Here is a 19185-nt window from a genome sequence, read left to right as displayed (position 1 = left end):
GAAAGATATAGTACTTCCCTTTTTTTTTTTTAGTTCAATCATTTTTATTGAAAGTTTTTAGCATATACAAACAAGGAAGGCAACAATGACCAATACAGTAATCAGATAATAACAGAGGTGTACATTACGGACATCATTGCCATTAAGAAAAACCAAGGTAGGAAACATCCTACCATAACTGTTAGGAACAAAACCAAGAAAGTTGGACGGATGTGTAATATACGATATTTACCAGATATAAAATGTTGTTGAGAATCTTAACAACTAGTTGAGCAATAATATCAGACCAAATCTAAATCAAAATTAGATGCACCAATAAAGTTAGTTCAAAATTAAAGGTTAAGATCAGGTTCACAAGGACTGCAGGATAACATGTCACCTTAAATAGTCTCAAGATAAGTAAGTAAAGGAGACCACAGTTGTTTAAATCGGCATAAGGAACCACGTCGCTCAGCTGCCACTCTTTCATATTTAGCATAGAGACATATTGTATTCCACCACTCATTAGAGGATATATTGGTAAAGTCTTTCCAGTTTGCAAAAATGATACGTAGGGCAACCAACATCATAAGTTGAAGCAGAGGAATTTTATCAGGGGGAATGGACACATGAGAGGCCGTCAGACTAACGAGTAGGAGCGGATAAAAGAGAGGAGTGTCTATAGCCAAAGAGGAACAAATTTGGTCCCATATTAGTCTCCAATAATTTTGCAATAGTGGACAGTCGAATAACATGTGTTTCAATGTGCCCGTAGTCAATTTACAGGACCAGCAGAGATCACTACCATTGTCTTTCTTTATTTTAGATAATTTGTTAGATAATGTTCTCGCTGGATACTAAATGATGACTTGAAACTCCCTGTTTCCTCTTGGATTAATTTAGATAAAGAACTATATAACTGGTCTTCGCTGGAATTATTACCCTTCATATCTTCTACTGGTTTTTTACATCACAAAGATCAAGTATTAGAGGCTGCTGTAACTGTTGTTAAAGATATAGACAAATTATGTACCAATAAATGGCATGACTCTCTACACTTTCCTATTTGGTGTAATCCTGAAGTTCAAATACAACACAATTTAGTTAACTGGAAGAATTGGAAATCGAGAGGAATTTGGAAATTGGGACATCTATATAATGGTAGTAATTGGATACCATATGATAAACTCAGTTCAATATTTTGCCTACCACCCTCAGCTTTCTTCCAATGGCTGCAACTCAAACATGCATTTCACGACCTATTACATGACAAAAAAGATACATGGGCTGAACCTGATATTATCAAATACTGTTTGACTTTTACTTTTAAAAGAAAAGAGGCCTCAAATTGGTATAAAGTAATTCAATTCTATAAGCAATCTTTCTCCCTTCCCAATGAATCTCGTTGGTCAGCTGAATTAAATATGACTATTGATGAAAATGATTGGATACGCATGTGGACGTCCTTCTATAGATGTACTAGCTCAGCTGCATTATATCAGTCATTTTATTTTCTGATACATAGGGATACAGTACTTCCCTGATACTTGCAGGGGTTCCGTTCCAAGAACCCCCCTGAATGCTGAAAAACTGCAAATACAGTTTTTAGCGGGGGAGATAGGAGCGGGCAGATGGAGCGCCGGCGAGTGAAGGAAACCCAGAAGGAGTGGAGGGGTACGATCTGGAGAGCTCTAAGACGCCCCTGATATAAATTCATAGTTTTTGCTCTTAAACTTCAATGAATCAGACATAATTAAGTGTTTGTCCATGGGACCAGATGTTATTGGGGTCGACACTCGGGTCTTGTCCTTACGTTTACCCATAGAAAACAAATTATATAAAGGTGTGAAAAAGTAAAAAAGTAACTTATCTGCCTGTTCTATCTGATGGCTCCTAGTGGCTCCAAGGGGCCAGGCCTGCTCCTTAGGGCATGCCCTTTTGGCCACGCGCCACAGGAGTGAGTGTGTTCTTCACTCCCAGGGTGAGGACCCGATGGATAGGGTAGGTTCTCCATAGTGCCTGATGGTTCTGCGGCACTTTGGTGCTAGTAGGAGCCCTCCACACAAAACAGCAAGAAAATGTAAACTTCCAGAGTAACTGCTCCCCGTCTCTGTGCCAGAAAGAAAAGCACTTCCTCTGGAGTTCTTTAATTTTACCCAGGCTTTCACTGAAATGAGTTTATTAGCAGTTTGTCACTTTGTGCCCTGGGTTTGCAATATCACAGTTTACACAGCTGTTACCTTGGGGTTGCTGAAAGTAAGCTCCTTTAAAAGATCCTATAAGATTCCTTCTAGTTTTATGCTGGCAAGTTAAGCTCAAATCTGAGTTTTTAGAGGAGCTTTTGTGTGACTGCAGGCAAATATCTATTCCTTGGATTTGATCTCTGTGACAGTTCAGATCTGATAGTCCTGGGGGTCTCCTGTTCCCCTTTCTGCAGCCAAACTCCAAATCCAACTGATTCTTTCCTGCTGTTTGAAAAGTCCCTAGAGCAGACCTACCAAGCCTCCTGCTTTTATGGATCTTCTCCCGCCAATTGGCCAGAATCTCCCACTGAATTGTCTCCCCATTCCACGGCTGCAGGAAAGGCAACTTTTGCCCCTGGCCACCAATCAACCATGCCAGAGGCAAAGCAATGGGCAGGCTGGGGCCGACCCTGAATTTCTCTGAGTGGGTTGGCCCTCCTGCCCACTTTGCTAGAGTTCAAAAGCAGCCAATGGGGGTGAACAGTGTCAACAGATTGTATCTGGTTTCTATTCATTTGTGGCCAGTTATACAACTTTGTGGTGCCTGTATTGAGGCACACTTGGGGCCTGTTCTGTAATGACACTTAGGAGAGCCTAAGCTGTTATAGAATACTTACATAAAGACTCATTGATATGTCAAAACCAGTGAACCCACTATGGAGGCTGGTGTAAGCTTCATACATATAATCGATAGTATTCAATAAGGTGTGTGGGTTGTGTGGCGACACATCCATGACCCACCCATGCTCTGCCATATTAAGCAAATTTATCATGTACATTATGGAATAGTGCCTAGCACTTTCATGTTTAGATGCCAATTATCTCCGCCAAATACGTTCAATGAAAAAATTTCTCTGTCCAAAATCTTTGAATATTTTGATACATTCTTTAGTAATTTCAAAGTTAGACTATTGTAATGCCCTATTTAACGGAATAGCACAAAAAGAAATCAAGCGCCTGCAGATCGTTCAAAATACCTCAATTAAACTGATTGAAAACGCTAAGAAATATGATCATGTTACACCATTACTCCGGAAAGCTCATTGGTTGCCAGTTGCACATCGAATTATATATAAATTAAACCTGCTCACCTTTAAATCAATAACATCAAAGTCTCCAGATTTTATTTATAAATTTTTAATTCCTTATAAAACGTCAAGAATATTACGATCAACTGATCAACATTTATTAGTTGTCCCATCATTAAAAATTATAGGCACACGACGACAGACCATTTTTTCTGTTACAGCCCCTCTAGCCTGGAACTCTTTGCCGATTTATTTGAGAGAAGAAAGAATTTTAGATAAATTTAAGAGTAATCTTAAAGGATTTCTTTTTAAAGATGCATTTAACGATTAATTAATTTTATATTTTAACTTTTTAATTATTTTAAATTCACCTACCTTCCCCATTGTTTTTATCCTTAAATGTCTCTATTATAAGAACATAACATAAGAACATAAGAAGCGCCATCTCCGGATCAGACCTTCGGTCCATCAAGTCCGGCGATCCGCACACGCGGAGGCCCTGCTAGGTATACACCTGGCTTATTTTATAGCCAACCATATCTTTATATGCCTCTCTCAAGGAGATATGCATCTAGTTTGCTTTTGAAGCCTAGGACTGTCAATTCCGCAATAATCTCCCCTGGGAGAGTATTCCAGATGTCAACCACTCTCTGTGTGAAGCAGAACTTCCTGATATTAGTCCTGAACTTGCCCCCCCTTAGCTTCATTTCATGTCCTCTTGTCCGTGTCAAATTGGACAATGTAAATAATCTTCTCTGCTCTATTTTGTCGATTCCTTTCAGTATTTTGAAGGTCTCGATCATATCCCCACGCAGTCTCCTTTTCTCAAGGGAGAACAATCCCAGTGTTTTAAGTCGATCCTCATATTCCAGTTTCTCCATACCCTTCACTAGTTTAGTTGCTCGTCTCTGCACCCTCTCCAGCAGTTTTATATCCTTCTTTAGGTATGGAGACCAATGTTGGACGCAGTATTCCAAGTGGGGTCTGACCATTGCCCTATAAAGCGGCATTATAACTTTCTCCGATCTACTCGAGATTCCTTTCTTTATCATGCCCAACATTCTATTTGCCTTATTTGCCGCTGCCGCGCATTGTGCCGACGGCTTCAGGGTTCTATCTATCAGTACACCCAGATCCCTTTCTTGTTCACTTTTTCCCAGAGTTGCACCTGACATTCTGTACTCGTATTCCTTATTATATTAAAATGTATTTCTATACCTCATTTTACCCATTGTTTTCAAGTTTGTATCGTTATGTCATGTATACTTCGGATACTTTAATGTATGTTAAATTACTATAAATTTATCTAATTTTGTAAATACTGATGTACATCGCCTAGAACTTTGAATAGGCGATTAATCAAATTTTATAATAAACTTGAAACTTGAAACTTGATGCACATAAGTACTAGTATTCTATAGCTTATGTAATTATTTGACACCTAACTTAGGGTGCCAGTTTATAGAATTGTTCTTTTGACGTCTTATAACATAAATCATTTAAGCACTTTATTGAAATGCTTTCCATAAAGAACAAAATGTCAAGACACTTCTCTGTTGATATTTACCCCCACTTCTATGAAACCGCGCTAGCAGTTTTTAGCGCAGAGCCACACTGCTCCTGACACTAATTGAGTTCCTATGAACATCGGGAGCAGCGCGGGCCATTCAGCGCAGCTCTTTGCGCTAAAAACTGCTAACGCAGTTTCGTAGAAGAGGGGGTTAGTGTCTGGTGGATTCTGCAGATGTGTCTACTTATAATAGCATTTTTTTTGTCTTGATCTTTAGATGCACTTTCTTTTTTGTTAAATTAAACATGTTGGGTAATATTATACAGGAATATTTTTATTAGTAGGAATTTGAATTCATCATTATTAAATGCAATATTGGCTGTTATGTATCATTATAGGTATGTAGGTTAGACGGCATCAAGCATCTTGTTGACCTCATGGATAATAAGGTCTTGGAAGTTCAGAAAAATGCATGTGGTGCACTAAGAAACCTTGTTTATGGGAAGTCTACAGATCAAAATAAATTGATGGTGAAGAATGCTGGTGGAATACCTGCTCTTTTACGGTTGCTAAGAAAAACTGTTGATCCAGAAATAAGGGAGCTTGTAACTGGTAAGTAAATGATAAATGATTGCAGTTTTTTTAAATGAAATTTATTCAAATAAACTTGAACAAAGCTATATACCACCACACCTGGGAATTCTAGGCAGTTCACATCAATCAATTATTATACATACAGTACAAATAGATATTTAAAATTGAAATCATCTAAAATTTTGGCAAAGTTAAAAGCTTACAGTGGGAAGATGCAAACAATTTAAAATGAGATAAAATTATAAGTAAGTAATAAGATAAATTAAGTTGCCAGTCTATTGAATAGTTGAGTTTTTATCTGTTTTCTAAAATCAAGATAAGAGGAAGCTTCTAACACAATTTTGGCAAGCCATGTGTTTAGTGTGGTCGCCTGAAAAGAAAAGGTTCTGTCGAGGAACCTTTTGTAATGACAGGATTTTATTGAGGGATATGCAAACAAGTGTACTCTTCGAGAGCTCTTATTAATGTAACTCAGGGAAAATGAGGGGTAAGATAGCCTGGTAGCATGCCAAATACTGCTTTGTAGCAGATACATGAGAACTTAAATAAGACTCTGGATTCCAATGGCAGCCAATGAAACTTTTGATAGAATGGAATAATATGCTCCCATTTTTTTAAACCAAAAATAAGACGAACAGTTGTACGAGAGCTTTTTTCCGTTGTTGCATACTTCTGGAAATGTTTGGAATCAGTCATCTTTTGCCCTACCTTTAAACTTCAAATTATTTTTAAAAATCGGACTTAGATGACTCTCGGAGCTATAACCAGGGTAGCTCTAACAGAAATGCTATCCATAGTTTTGCTTTCCTAGAATTTTCTGTCTAAACTATCTGTAGAGACTTGAGTCCATTCCACCTTCTTCAGCAGATAGTAAATAAAATAGTCTGGATACCACTGTTTCCCAGGTTTCACGATCTTCACATTGTCTCTCAAATCAGCCACAGGTCTTTCAGGGATAAAATAGTTGTGGGAAACTTAATAATCTGTTTATTTCTGTAAAGATTTTCAAAATTCTCTAGTATCAAGTGAAGCATCTAGTTGTCTTTTATAAAAGACCCACTCAGAGATTGAGAGGTTGGAGAATTGTACTGGTAACTCCTAGTTTGTACTAAGCAACAGTTTGAAATCTGAAGTCACAGAAAAAGAATCACAAAGAGTAGCCGCAGTGCTCAAAATAAAAAAAAATAAAAAAAAAGCCCTCCAGGACAACCTTTCCAGCACCAGCTACCCTTGGAATAGGACTCATCAAACTAGGCACCACTTTTGGAAGGAGAATTAAAGCTGCCAAAGAAACAGAACAAATTTCGGAGCTCCATTGTCCTACCCTCATTGGCTCCAGGGAGGGAGTTTTCCTTCTGTGCAGGCATGCTTCATCAATCAGCAAAGTAACATTCTTCAGTTCATAATCTTCCCTTTAGGTCCAGTTTCAACTATGCATTTACCAATTCAACATCCAGGCTGTTTGAGGGTTGAGGTAGAATTGAGCAGTCACTAGAGCAATTCTTGCTTTGCTAAGAAGTGATCCTCGCCTCCCGATTCAGCCTTATAGGATGTTCTAGGGGCCACATGATGATCCTTCAGCCCCTGAACCTGTAGCATCAGAAAATTGCTGCATTTCATCCCAGATTCTGTAAACAGCGGCATTGTCAGTGGCTGCCTTAAAAGCGGCTGCCAATCGCATGTTGATCACATGACAGTGCTGTTTATAGAATCGTGGTTTCACAAAAGATAGGCGCTAGAAATGTATGCCAGGTTTTTCAAGGCCTAAATTTCCGGTGAATACCTTTTATATGAATCATGCCTATGGAGGCAATTTATGACGCCTAATGGCACTTCAAGCATTAGCCACATTTACAGTGGCATTAGGCATCGTAAAGTGCCTCTGTATGTGTGATTCCAACGTTGGTAGGCGCCTCCATTTTTCTTTTGAAAGGTTGTTTTTTAAATGGTGGTTTCAACTTAAGTTAGGTGCCATTTACAGAATCTGGGCCTTCCTTCCTCTTTCCCATACCCGGATCGAGCTAATACAAATAACTGTGTTCAAATATATTTTATTGAGCTCAACAAGAAAACCAAGCAGATATGCAAGATAAAGTGCACACAAGCTCAAAGGTTATGTTACTAAATTTCTCCCCCACACCACTCCTCCCCCTACGAATAACCCCCTACCCCCCAAACTAGCCCCCCCAGATCTCCTCCCCCCAGGTCCTCCTTCCAAGTACAACACCAACATAAGCAAGGACATAATACAAAATAGTACAGGCATATCAACTATAACAGAGTGATACAGAAAAACATGGAATCAACAATTAAGCAAACGGCTACGAGCCAAGGGAGTCATGGTAGACAAATAACTATAACTGCCGCTCATACATCCATTCAGGGTGCCATCTTGAGTCTTTGGGTCAATGAAACATTCTCATATGTTCAGTGCAAGAATTACCTCTATATCTCAAAACATTTTTATCTGGAAAGCATATTTAATTTCTTTTAACTTCATTGCATAAAATGACAAAACAGGAAAATCATAAAGAATGTGTTTGACTCTTGAGAATAGGGAGATTTGAAATGATAAACAGCATTCTCAGGGCGAGATGTGTGTCTTGGCAAACTAAGAATAATTAACACAAGTTGCTGAAGACAGGTAGATGCTGCAAACATATCCAAACAGGGCTAAAGCAGCACATTGCTTTCTGATTAGTTTGTGGGTACAGCAATTTTTATTTTTTTTTTATTTTTTAGATCTATTATTTTCTAGACATATTTGGTTCTTTAATTTATCTGTTCTCTTGAAAGAAATCCAGTGGGTATCCATGATTAGTGAATCTATTTGTTGTTCATATATTGACAGCCTTCAGATTTTACAGTTTTCCTCATCCAGAACTATAAATCCTGCTCTTGCAGTTGTTAATCTGCAAATTCAGCAATGAGAAGTACAAACAATACTAATGCAAGTCATTTATTGGATTGCATAGTTGAAAAAAAGAATATTGATACTTCTATACCTTGGTACCTTCCATCCAACAGAAGCACAAAGGATTCAGGCATTTTAGATTAGTTATATAAGATAGCATAGGATGATGCATTTTCTATTAGTTATAACTGTTATCAATATAACCAAAATTTGTCAACAAGTAATACAGTATTGGTATGCATATTAGACATTGCTATCATTATCTTTATGCATGTTGATAGTAAATGTCTTTAAGAGCAACAAATGAACATTAGTCCAGAAGTAAATGTTTTGAGCTGGGATCAACGAACCTGATCCATCCAAGCAAGCTTTTGTTTGAGCTCTGTATATTGGTAAAATCTTTAATGGATTTCTTTGTTCCTGGGTTGGTTGGTTGTTTTTTTTTAACTAATGGGACAGTATTCAAAGGAACTTACATATTTACCAGCAGCTAGTGAATGTAGAAGTCTGCTATCCTTGTATTTAAAATACTGTGTGGATACTATAAAATAGAGAATGACACGGGGAAAAAATTTGTCACCATTTACCTCAAAATGCGCCCTAAAGAGAACATTCAAGGGTCTTATGGGACAATGCAAGGCCACCCACACATCACACATAACACCCACAAAAAAAGGAGACACAGAAAAAAGTAGAGAAAAAGCCTCAGTTAAGCTTCATATGGCTAAAAAAAAACTCCACTTATGTGTCTTCACTATATCAAAAACAGTGGTGAAAAAATGAGGCACAGTAGCAGCCCCCAAAAAACACCTCACATCCAGCACAAAAATTTGTCCCCCCATCTTTGCCCCATTCCTGGTAGTTTGATCCCTGCCCCATCCCCGTAAAATGTCTGAACTTATGTGCACAAGCTTCGAACAGTTATGATTTTACATTGAACTTATTTTATTAAAAAGAAACAATATTCTATACAATTGTCATTTTATAAACACAAATAATACAGAGCAAGGATTAACAAAACCCCTTCACAAATATCCCCTCCACTATTGAGAAAACTGAATAAGCCAAATTATTACAGAATGCTACACAGTAAAATCATGTTAACAAAATACCACAGTCGCACATGACAGGAATGGTGTTAGGGGAGTGCAATTAAGGCAACTGCCTCCTGGTCAGAGAGAGCCTTAAGCCAGCTGGAAGCTAAAGAAGCACGGCCTGGGCTTTGCGGTCCCCAGCTATGTCCAACACCAGCTCTAGCAGAATACATATTTAAAATCTGATATATTCTAATCACAAAATAGAAAATAAAAATTATTTTTTTTCTAGTCTCATCATTTTATCCTTAAAATCATGTTGGTCTCAGATGCTGGTCTCTGTTTTCTTTTGTTTTCTCTTAGCTCACTTGCCAGGGTCTCTTGACCATTTGACATTTCTTCTTTCTCCATGCTCACCATCTATCTTCTGTCTCTGTGTATGCATTGTTCCCCATGTTCAGCATCTCCCTTCTCTGTCTCCTATACTTCCCTTTCTAGTATTTCTCCCTTCTGTCTCCTATACTTCTCTTCCTAGTATTTCCCCTGTGCCTATTTCTCTACCTTCATCGTCTCGCCATTCTTTGATCCCCTCCTCCTGTGTAGAGTATCACTCCTGTGTATCCCTATGCCCCCCTGTCTAGCATCTTCTTTCTGCATTCTTATTCTCCCCCATGTCTAGCCATCTTCTCTGTGTCCATATACACTCCCCTGTCTAGCATTACCCCACACCTATGCAGCATTCCCCTTTTTGTCCCTGTTCCTATTCTTCCATCAATGCCCACCATCTTCCTTCTTTTTGTATATCTCCTTGTGTCCAGCTTCTCTCCTCTTACTCCCTTACACCAATGTGTGTCTCTCACTCTTTTTCCTCCTCCTTATCTCTGCTATGTTCAATATTTCTATCACTCTTCCTTCATCCCCTTGGTTCAGCTTCTCTTTCCCTTCTCTCCCTTCCTCCCTGCAGGTCCAGCACCTCTCTACCTTCCCTCTAGCCCCCTTCCCATGGGTCCAACAACTCTATCCCCGCCCTTCAGTGCACAGGTGTGGGTCTGGCATCTCTCTCTTCCCTTCCCTCCAACTCCACTCTACCCACCACATAGGCCTAGCACTTGTTTCCTTTCCTCCCAATCCTCTGATCAGATCTGGCAACTGTCTCCCATCCCTTCAGCTCCAGCCGGTCAGCCCAAGCAACCCCCTCCCCACTTTGTGGGGCATCAGCAGCCCCCCTTCCTCCCTATCATGGGTCCAACAGCCCCCCACACTCATACCCTCCTTGGCTCCCAATCGCAGGTGGCAAAAAAACCCAAAAACAACAAACCTGGGACTCTTCTGGATCAGGCGCTTCACGCCTCCCGGGGTAGGCCTAAGAGCCTCTTAGAAACTTCCTGCAGGCAATGCTGCTCTGGAACCTTCTTACCGCCGAGTCACTCCTTCCTATGTAACTTCCGGAAGGAGGGACTCAGCTGCCAGAAGGTTTTGGAGCAGCGCTGTGTGCTGGAAGCTTCTAAGAGGCTAGTAGGCCTGCCCCGGGAGGTGGGAAGGGGTCGATCATAGAGAGTCGCAGGTTTTTGTTATTTTTGCCACCCGTGATCGGGAGCTAGGGAGAAAGGGTGCAAGAGCTTTTGGACCCGCAATGGGGGGGGGGAAGAGAGGCAACTTGCAACAGATCCTTTAATGCGGGGACAAGGCCATTCACCACTCCACGGGCGGTGAATGGCCTTGTCCTCATACCCGCAGCAACCAGTCGGTTTTTTTTTCCCCCTCCCCATTCCTTCGGGTTACCCGCAGGTAACAGTCACCATGTCATTCTCTAGTATAAAATCTAAAATATTTCCAGTTGATCTAACATTATCCATAGGGAGAAAGGGCAAAGGAAGAATGAAAGTAGCAAAATTAGTCAGATAGTGGTGATTTCCCACCAGGATAGAAAGCTTAAATTAGACACATGACGAAGGCAATAGCAGCAACTGTACAATATCACCCAGATTCTCTAACAGGCACCCATGTTGACGACTGCCTTAAAAGCGGCTGCCGATCATGTGTCAAACACACAACAGCATCGGTTAGGGAATCGTGCCTCAAGCATGATTCACACAAAGATAGGCACCAGATATGTAGGCCCAGAAAACTCTGGCCTATATTTCTGCCGCCTGTCTTTGCTGGGGAATCCCGAAAATAGTCCACGACTTGCCATCAGCTGATCATGGCATGAGACTCCCAGATCAGCTGTGCCAGCAGGACTTCTGGAAACCATGGCTTCAGGGAGTCCTACCAGCTCAGATGATTGGGGATTCCCCTGATGCAATTATCTGAACCAGCAGGGAGATCCCCGATTCCTCCCTCCCTCCTGCCACCGATCCCACTAAGAACCTCTCCAAAGAGAGTCCTCCATCTTGATGAGTCTGACAGCCAACACACCCCTTGTACCTTTAGATGGAAAACCAGCAGGAGAGGTGTCCATGCCCTCCTGCTGGCAAGCACGCCTCTTCAAAATGGCACTGGGAAGGGAAGACCCACCATTTTGAAGAGAGAGGTCTGCTGGCAGGAGGGTGTGGACATCTCTCCTGCTGGTTTTCCATCCAGACCATGGGGAGGGAGAGAGGGAATGGAAAGAGACTAAGATAACAGACCTGGGGAGAGGAGAGAGATATCAAAACCATTTGGGTTGAGGAAGAAGGGATGGAGAGATGGAAGAGGAGACATAGATACCAGTCTATGGGATGGGGTAGGGTGATGAAGGAGAGGAGAGACTTGCCAGAGCATGGGGGGAGGGGAGGAAGAGAAAGGAGAGATAAAAATGAGAGGAGTGAAGCTGCAATGAATCATGTAAAAAAGAGAGGGGGCACAGGCTGGATGAAAAGGGGAGAGGTGAGATTATGGTAGGGACATAGAAAGACTGCAGATGTCGTATGGAAGGGGGAGAGAGGACAGACGCTGAATGGAAGAAAAAGTGAAGAGAAGATGAGAAAAGCAGAAACCAGAGATGACAAAGGTAAAATAATTTAATTTTTTTTTTTTTAGGATAAAGTAGTACTGTAGCTCTGTTGATAAACATTTAGAAATAGAAAATGGAAATAAGATGATCTTTCTATTGGACTAATTTTAATAAATTTTGAGTAACTTTCAGAGAATAAAATCCCCTTCAGGTCAGAACAGGATACGTTAAATGCAGTATGCAGTACTGACCTAAGGAAGGAGGTTTTAGCCTCTGAAAGCTAATTGATAAATGTATTAGTTCAGTTAAATGATATCTTATTTTCCTTTTGTTTTATTTCTATTTGTTAATTTGCCTTGACATCTTAAAAAAGCAGAATATAAATAATAATTAAATTTTTCTCTGCATACACTGTTCTTTGTGTAGTTTAATTATGTGGTTGCCATTATGCATTAATAAGATTATACTGTGTGCAAATGAAGAATAAATGGAAGAAATGGCATTACAACTAGTGCTACTATTATGGGAGTGGGGGTCTGATGTGGAGCTTGGGTGGGTCTTGCGGAACTTTTGGACTCCTCTTGAACAAAAAAGCATTCCATTGCCTATGGACAAGGATTATTGGCAGTTTTTAAAATCTGCCTGCTCTGTATTTCAAGTTTTCAAGTTTATTAGGATTTTATATACCGCCTATCAAGATTATCTAAGCGGTTTTTTACAATCAGGTATTTAAGGACACTTAATCTACTATGGTCTGTCTCTTGCAAGTTCACTAACGGAATGCATTGTCTTCCCTGTTTTGGTGATATCTTGTTCCAAACTTTACTCTTTTGAGCGAGTGACTGCCTTTCCTCAGTTTCTAATTTAAAAGCTCCTCTAGTTCATTTTGAAACGTTTATTCCAACAGCCTTGTTCCACCCTAGTTAGGTGCAATCCATTGTTGCAGAATAGGCTTCCCTTTCCCCAGATTGTTTCCTAGTTCCTAATAAATCTAAAACTCTCCTCCCTGCAGCATTCCCTCATGCGCATATTGAAGTTCCAGAGCACATCTGAAAAATGGCTACCTTGGAGGTCCTGGATTTTAACATCCTACCTAAGAACCTAAATTTACTTCCAGAACCTCCCTACTATATTTTCCTATGTCTTTGGTGGTACCTGCATGTATCATAGTAGCAGGTTCACTGCTGGACTGCTGCCTGCATCTTAATATTGGTGATTCTTTAAGTTGCTAAGGGAATGGGAATTTGTACACTAAGGTTCCCTCAGATTGCTAGCTATATGTTAGGCTATGGTAATCAGTTTTTATTATTTTATTGATAGGTTCCCCTCTAAGGATCTAGTAGATTGTATTTCTAAGAGCTAATTACTTGCTGAGAGAGATACTCTTAAACTACTTTTGTAGCCTTCTAATGGGTTCAAACAAATCTGATTAACTCTTTGACTGGGTGACCAGAGAATTGAATAGAGAATATGTGGCAGCTGTAATCTACTTGGATTTCAACAAAGCCTTTGACAAGATTACTCATAAGAGGCTCTTGAATAGGGGGATGGGGGTTTAATATACTGCCTTTCTGAATGTAGGACCCAAAGTGCTAAACTGGATTAGAAATTGGTTGACAGACATCAGAGGGTGGTGGTTAATGAAATTCACTTGGAGGAAGGAAAAATGAGTAGGTGAATGCATCAAGGATTGGTGCTGGGGCCAATACTATTCAATATATTTGAGCAACATTGCTGAAAGATTAGAATGTAAAGTTTGTCTTTTTGCAGATGATTCCAAGATTTGCAACAGAGTGGACACCCATGAGGGAGTCAACAAAATGAAGAAGGATCTTCAAAAGCTAGAAGAATGGTCTAATATTTGACAGTTAATATTTAATGTGAAGAAGTGCAGAATGATGCATATATGGAGTAGAAATCCAAGGGAGCTGTATGTGCTAGGAGGTGAGAGGCTGATATACACAGAGTGGGAGAGGGACCTTGGGGTAATAATGTCAAAGGATCTAAAGGCAATGAAACAATGTGGCAAGGTGGTGACCATAAGCCAGAAGAATGCTAAGCTGCAGAGAGAGAGAGGCATAACCAGCTGACAGCAGGTGATATGATGCCCCTGTACAAGTCATTGGTAAGGTCCTACTTGAAATATTGTGTTCAGTAGGATTGTCCAGAAAAACCTAAAGTTGGCAAAACTGCATGAATTGGCATGAATTTCCCATGAATTTGATTATGCTTGATCAGAAAATAATTTTAAACAAATTTTTAAAGCCCATCCTGAATCCTGAAAACCACTGATTACATAAAGCTCAGTTTTTCTTAAAATTTGCTATTTTTGCTTAATAAAGCAAATTTCTATAACTTATGTTTTCACACTCAGTAGCAATACATTGATTAAAAGGCAAAATTATGACTTCTGTTTTATTGGAAAAGAGCAATAATCAGTACAGAAATAGCACTACAGAGTCTCCAATTTGATTATTATATCAAGTGGGGTCGGATTCCTTAGAACCCCACTAATACAGTGTTTGAAAGAAAAATGTTTTCCTATTCTTTTATAGTTATACTATAAAAGAATAGGAAAACATTCTTCTGTCATCAAATAATGATTTTTTTTAAATTATGAAAAATATCTAGTAGTATTTTATTAAATGAACCTTCAATATCTGCTCTTTATTATGGAAAATGACACTTATTTAACGTACTTCACTAAACACACACATTTTGATATAGTCTTCTACCAATGGCATTCCAAACACTCAAGCATTCAATGTCTTCTTGAGATAGGATAAAGCCTTTGATGCTGTTCAACTTCTTGCAACAAGGCCTCACACTGCACTTAGTGCACTCACTCTCAGAAGAGAGAGATAACTGGAGATGGGCATCATGTTTGGGAAGATCAAAGGAACCAGGCAAAGAGGGTGGCCTACAATCAAATGGCTGTACACATTGAAAACAACTATGGGAATGGTGCTAGAGGACCTTACTGGACTAGCACATAACTGATTTCTTTTTAGATCTGTAATTCATCAAATCTCTAGGACTTAAACGTGAGTCAATGGCAGCTAACATCAGAGGAAAGGAGGGATAGGGGAGATATGATGCAGACTAGAGAATGACAAGGAGATAAATTTTTCCCCACCCCCACAGGAACTCAGTTTCCTTGCCCCGTCCCCGTGAGTTTTGTCGCTGTCCTTGCCCCTGCCCCATTCCTGTAAACTTTGCCTTAACTGCACAAGCCTCAAACAGGGACAGGAAAAGAACTCGCCAGGACGAGAAAATGAGTTCCCGCGGGGACAGGGAAAAATTTGTCCCTGTGTTGGTCTCTAATACAGACATTTAAATACTTTAAATCTATTCCAGAAAAGGGGAAATGGTAAAACTAGAGGATATGAATTGATGTTGTGGGGTCTTAGACTTAAGATAATGTCAGGAAGTTCTTTTTCACAAAAAGGGTGGCTATCTAGAATGCCCTTCTGAAGGAGATGTTGGAGACAAAAGCAGTGATGGAATTCAAAAAGGCGTGGGATGAACACAGACGATCACTTCTTTGAAATGTAGAAAAATGAAAGGCCATTATCTTTATCTGCCATCTAGTCTGCCTAACCATGCCTTCTACTTTCCCTTCCTCTCCCTTAGACTTCACATTTGTGTGATTTGTTGAGTGGTGCTTAGATGGCAGCTCTGGCTGTGAAGAACTGCCAATGCCAGACATAGCTCTATGATCTGTGTCCTATATATGACAAGACAGATCGGGATAGGTTGGAGTGGGCCTTGACAGCAATTCTAGTAGTGGAACCTAAGGACAGAGTTGGGCAGGCTTCTATATGCTATGTCCCAGAAACAGAAAAGACTAGGATTTTGGTATTTTATACGACACTCACTGTTGATTTAGCTATGAATTGATGAGTGTGGACATTGGGCAGACTGGATGGACGATTCAGATCTTTATTTGCCATCCTCTACTACGTTAGGACCAGTACTACCTGGGCGCAAGTATGATGGACTCCCATATAACATAAATATATTTTTAAGGACCCTCAAATGTGTGAACACCAGTACATTAATCTCTGCAGTTATATTTATTCACTCAATTTTCTATACTATTCTCCTAGGGGAGCTCAGAACAGTTTACATGAATGAATTTATTCAGGTACTCAAGCATTTTTCCCTGTCTTTCCCGGCAGGCTCACAATTTGTCTAATGTACTTGGGGGCAATGGGGGGGGGGGATTAAGTGACTTGCCCAGGGTCACAAACAGCAGCATGGGTTTGAACCCACAACTTCAGGGTGCTGAGGCTGTAGCTTTAACCACTGCGCCATAATCTCCTGTATTAATTTTAGCAAAATTGAGCTTGCAGTGGTATTGAGGAAAGAAGGTGATATAATGAATCATACAATAATTGCAAAACAGGTGGTTTAGAATCATTTAGTAAAAATGTATAACTTCGCTATCTGTGTAGTTTTAGAATTTACATTGATAAAATATTGAGAAGAAATCAGAATAGATGGCCCAGTGTTATCTAGATAAGAAGGGGCAAGGTTCGGGGGTGGAGCAAGGGTGTGCCAAAATATCTGAATATTTATGATATTTAGCCGCTATCCAGATAACTTATATATTTAATAGGTAAACTAAGAACTTGCAAGGTGATCTATATAGTCAATGTGACTGCAGATAACTATGCTAAACATATGGAACACCACAGCCAGCATTTAGCTTTTTCCATTCATCTCATTGGCCTAATATCAAGCCCATTGTTTGAACTCAGAACCTATGCCATATCAAAATAGGCTAACTCTCAGGACTCAAACAGTAGTTGAAAGCTTTACTGTATCAAAAGAAGTACTAGTTGGATAATAAAAATGTGGAACCATTTATTGCAAGTAAGTACAATTAGAGTAGTTATTAAGAAAATCTCATCACGTACAGCATTATTTATGTATTGTAATATGTTTCTCTTCGATAGCTTTTGTTTCTCTTTAAAGACAGCATATTGGACATTTTATGGCTTATATTAATGGGTGTGTATATGCTTTTTATAATAGGTATTGGTTGACTGAATACAAATGGAGCATAACATGAACAGAAATTATGATCAAGACTGTGTACTGTTGTATTTATCTAATGGAAAAAAAAAATCTTCCTTGCCAATGCTTTTAGACATCCACTAACTTTTCTGCTTTCTTACTCATCTGTCTTTGCAAGCTATATGAACATTGTTTCACACAATACAATGCAAGATGTCCTTGTTGATTTGATCTAATGGAATATGATCATGCAATATGAAATAAGTATCAAATTAACTGTCTCTTGCAGTTCAGCGGAATAAAGGTAGTGTGCAATATTTATAATTCAAATTGCTATGAAACTTTTGAGGTAATACTAAACAATTTTTCCACAAAATGTTTGATGGCGGCACTTGTCTGGTGTGATTAGCATGTCAAGGGAAAACGGCAAAATATTAATTGAAGATCAGATGTTAACTGAGGTTTTAAACAAAGACATCTTGCTGGTTTATAAAAAAACTTGAGCTATAGACAGGCTTCTATTGATTTTGTTAGTCCTGCTTGATGTTAAACAAATATGATATCTATATTTGTATAGTATGTATGTAAACATTTTGGTAGATATCAAAATATGTTTCATGTGAATTTTTCTTCCATTGGTTCTGGGTTATAGAAGGGAAATGCTTAACATGAAACTTTTTTGGGGTAGTATTAGATTACATCTGCTGTATCTTTGCTTAAGTAACCAGTTGTTCTTTATGTCAAACTACTCTTGAATATATGGTATTAATCATTTGTTTAATGCATCTGAGATGTACAGCATTGTACAGAGACATGGGGTTAATTTTATAAAGCATTGATACTGAAGTAAGATTGTTGACCCTCACCATTATGAAAATATAAATGCAATATAGAGCCTTTAGCAGCCTCCTCCTCAACAGAGCTTACAATCTGTCTGAGATAAGCAGTAAAGATGAAAGATGAGAATTTAATTTATTATGAAAATAGTTAAAACATGGGTATTCAACAGGCAAATAATTTTAATGTTTAAATCTTAATCCCTTATGTCATTGTGCTTGCTTTTTACACAATCTGTATTTTATAGAATGTCCTTTATATATATATATGGTCACATACATATGGATATGTACTGCAAAACTGGAGAATTAGAAGTATAAATTTCTTCTATATACTAGAAAAGTGCAAAAATAGAAGATATGATTAGTCCCAAAACATATTGGGAATCTTTCATTTGACCAGCCCATCCCTACTCCACTCAATGCCACCATCATCCCCACATTGACCCAGACTGAACGACCATCCCCTGACTTTTCCTAACTTCCCTTTTAGTTAGCCTTTCACTTTCCTATCCCTGTTCACGATCCCCCACACTCTCATGTTCTCTATCTTTTCACTTTCTGCTCTCTAACCAGCAGCATCCTGACCCTCCTTTCCCCCTCCCCCCCCCCCCCCGAGGTTCTTAGTGAGACAAGGGACTTCCAAGAATGTGAGTAACAGAACCTTAAATGAGTGTGACACTACTCCTAATAAATGAGACTTGGATGAGGGGATATTTACTTCTCTTGTTCACAACAGAGTTTCAGTACCGAAGATTAAGACAGAAAAGAGATAGATGGGAATAAAAGGAGTTGCAAGAGGAAAGGGGAAATGTAATATACCACAACTTAGGATCTCTGAAATGTACAAGGCCATACTGAAATATGATGGTGCTGCAGGAAAGTCAGTTTATTCCCCTCAGATACCACACGCAATCACACACATTTTTCCTCTGTTTGACAGCCCGCAGTCTGAAGATTGGATGGTTTCTAGGGTTATACCAATTTTTTTTTTTATACCTACTAGTGATCCAGTACATAAGAACATAAGAAGTGCCATCTCTGGAACAGACCCTAGGTCCATCAAGTCCGGCGATCCGCACACGCAGAG

At 39.3% G+C, this 19185-nt stretch overlaps 1 protein-coding gene across 3 annotated transcripts in view; it reads left to right on the top strand.

The window, feature by feature from the left end:
* PKP4 (plakophilin 4) overlaps nt 1–19185 on the top strand; it is a 287449-nt gene that overhangs the window by 177439 nt on the left and 90825 nt on the right. For all 3 annotated transcript variants that reach the window (XM_033944462.1, XM_033944460.1, XM_033944461.1), the window contains exon 12: nt 5159–5372. In XM_033944462.1, the coding sequence (XP_033800353.1) occupies nt 5159–5372 (214 nt within the window). The remainder of the gene's footprint in view (nt 1–5158; nt 5373–19185) is intronic.

The sequence above is a fragment of the Geotrypetes seraphini genome, chromosome 5 (assembly GCF_902459505.1).
Source record: "Geotrypetes seraphini chromosome 5, aGeoSer1.1, whole genome shotgun sequence".
Taxonomy (NCBI): domain Eukaryota; kingdom Metazoa; phylum Chordata; class Amphibia; order Gymnophiona; family Dermophiidae; genus Geotrypetes; species Geotrypetes seraphini.
Note: the sequence above shows the minus strand (reverse complement) of the source record. Positions and strands in the feature narration are given on the sequence as shown.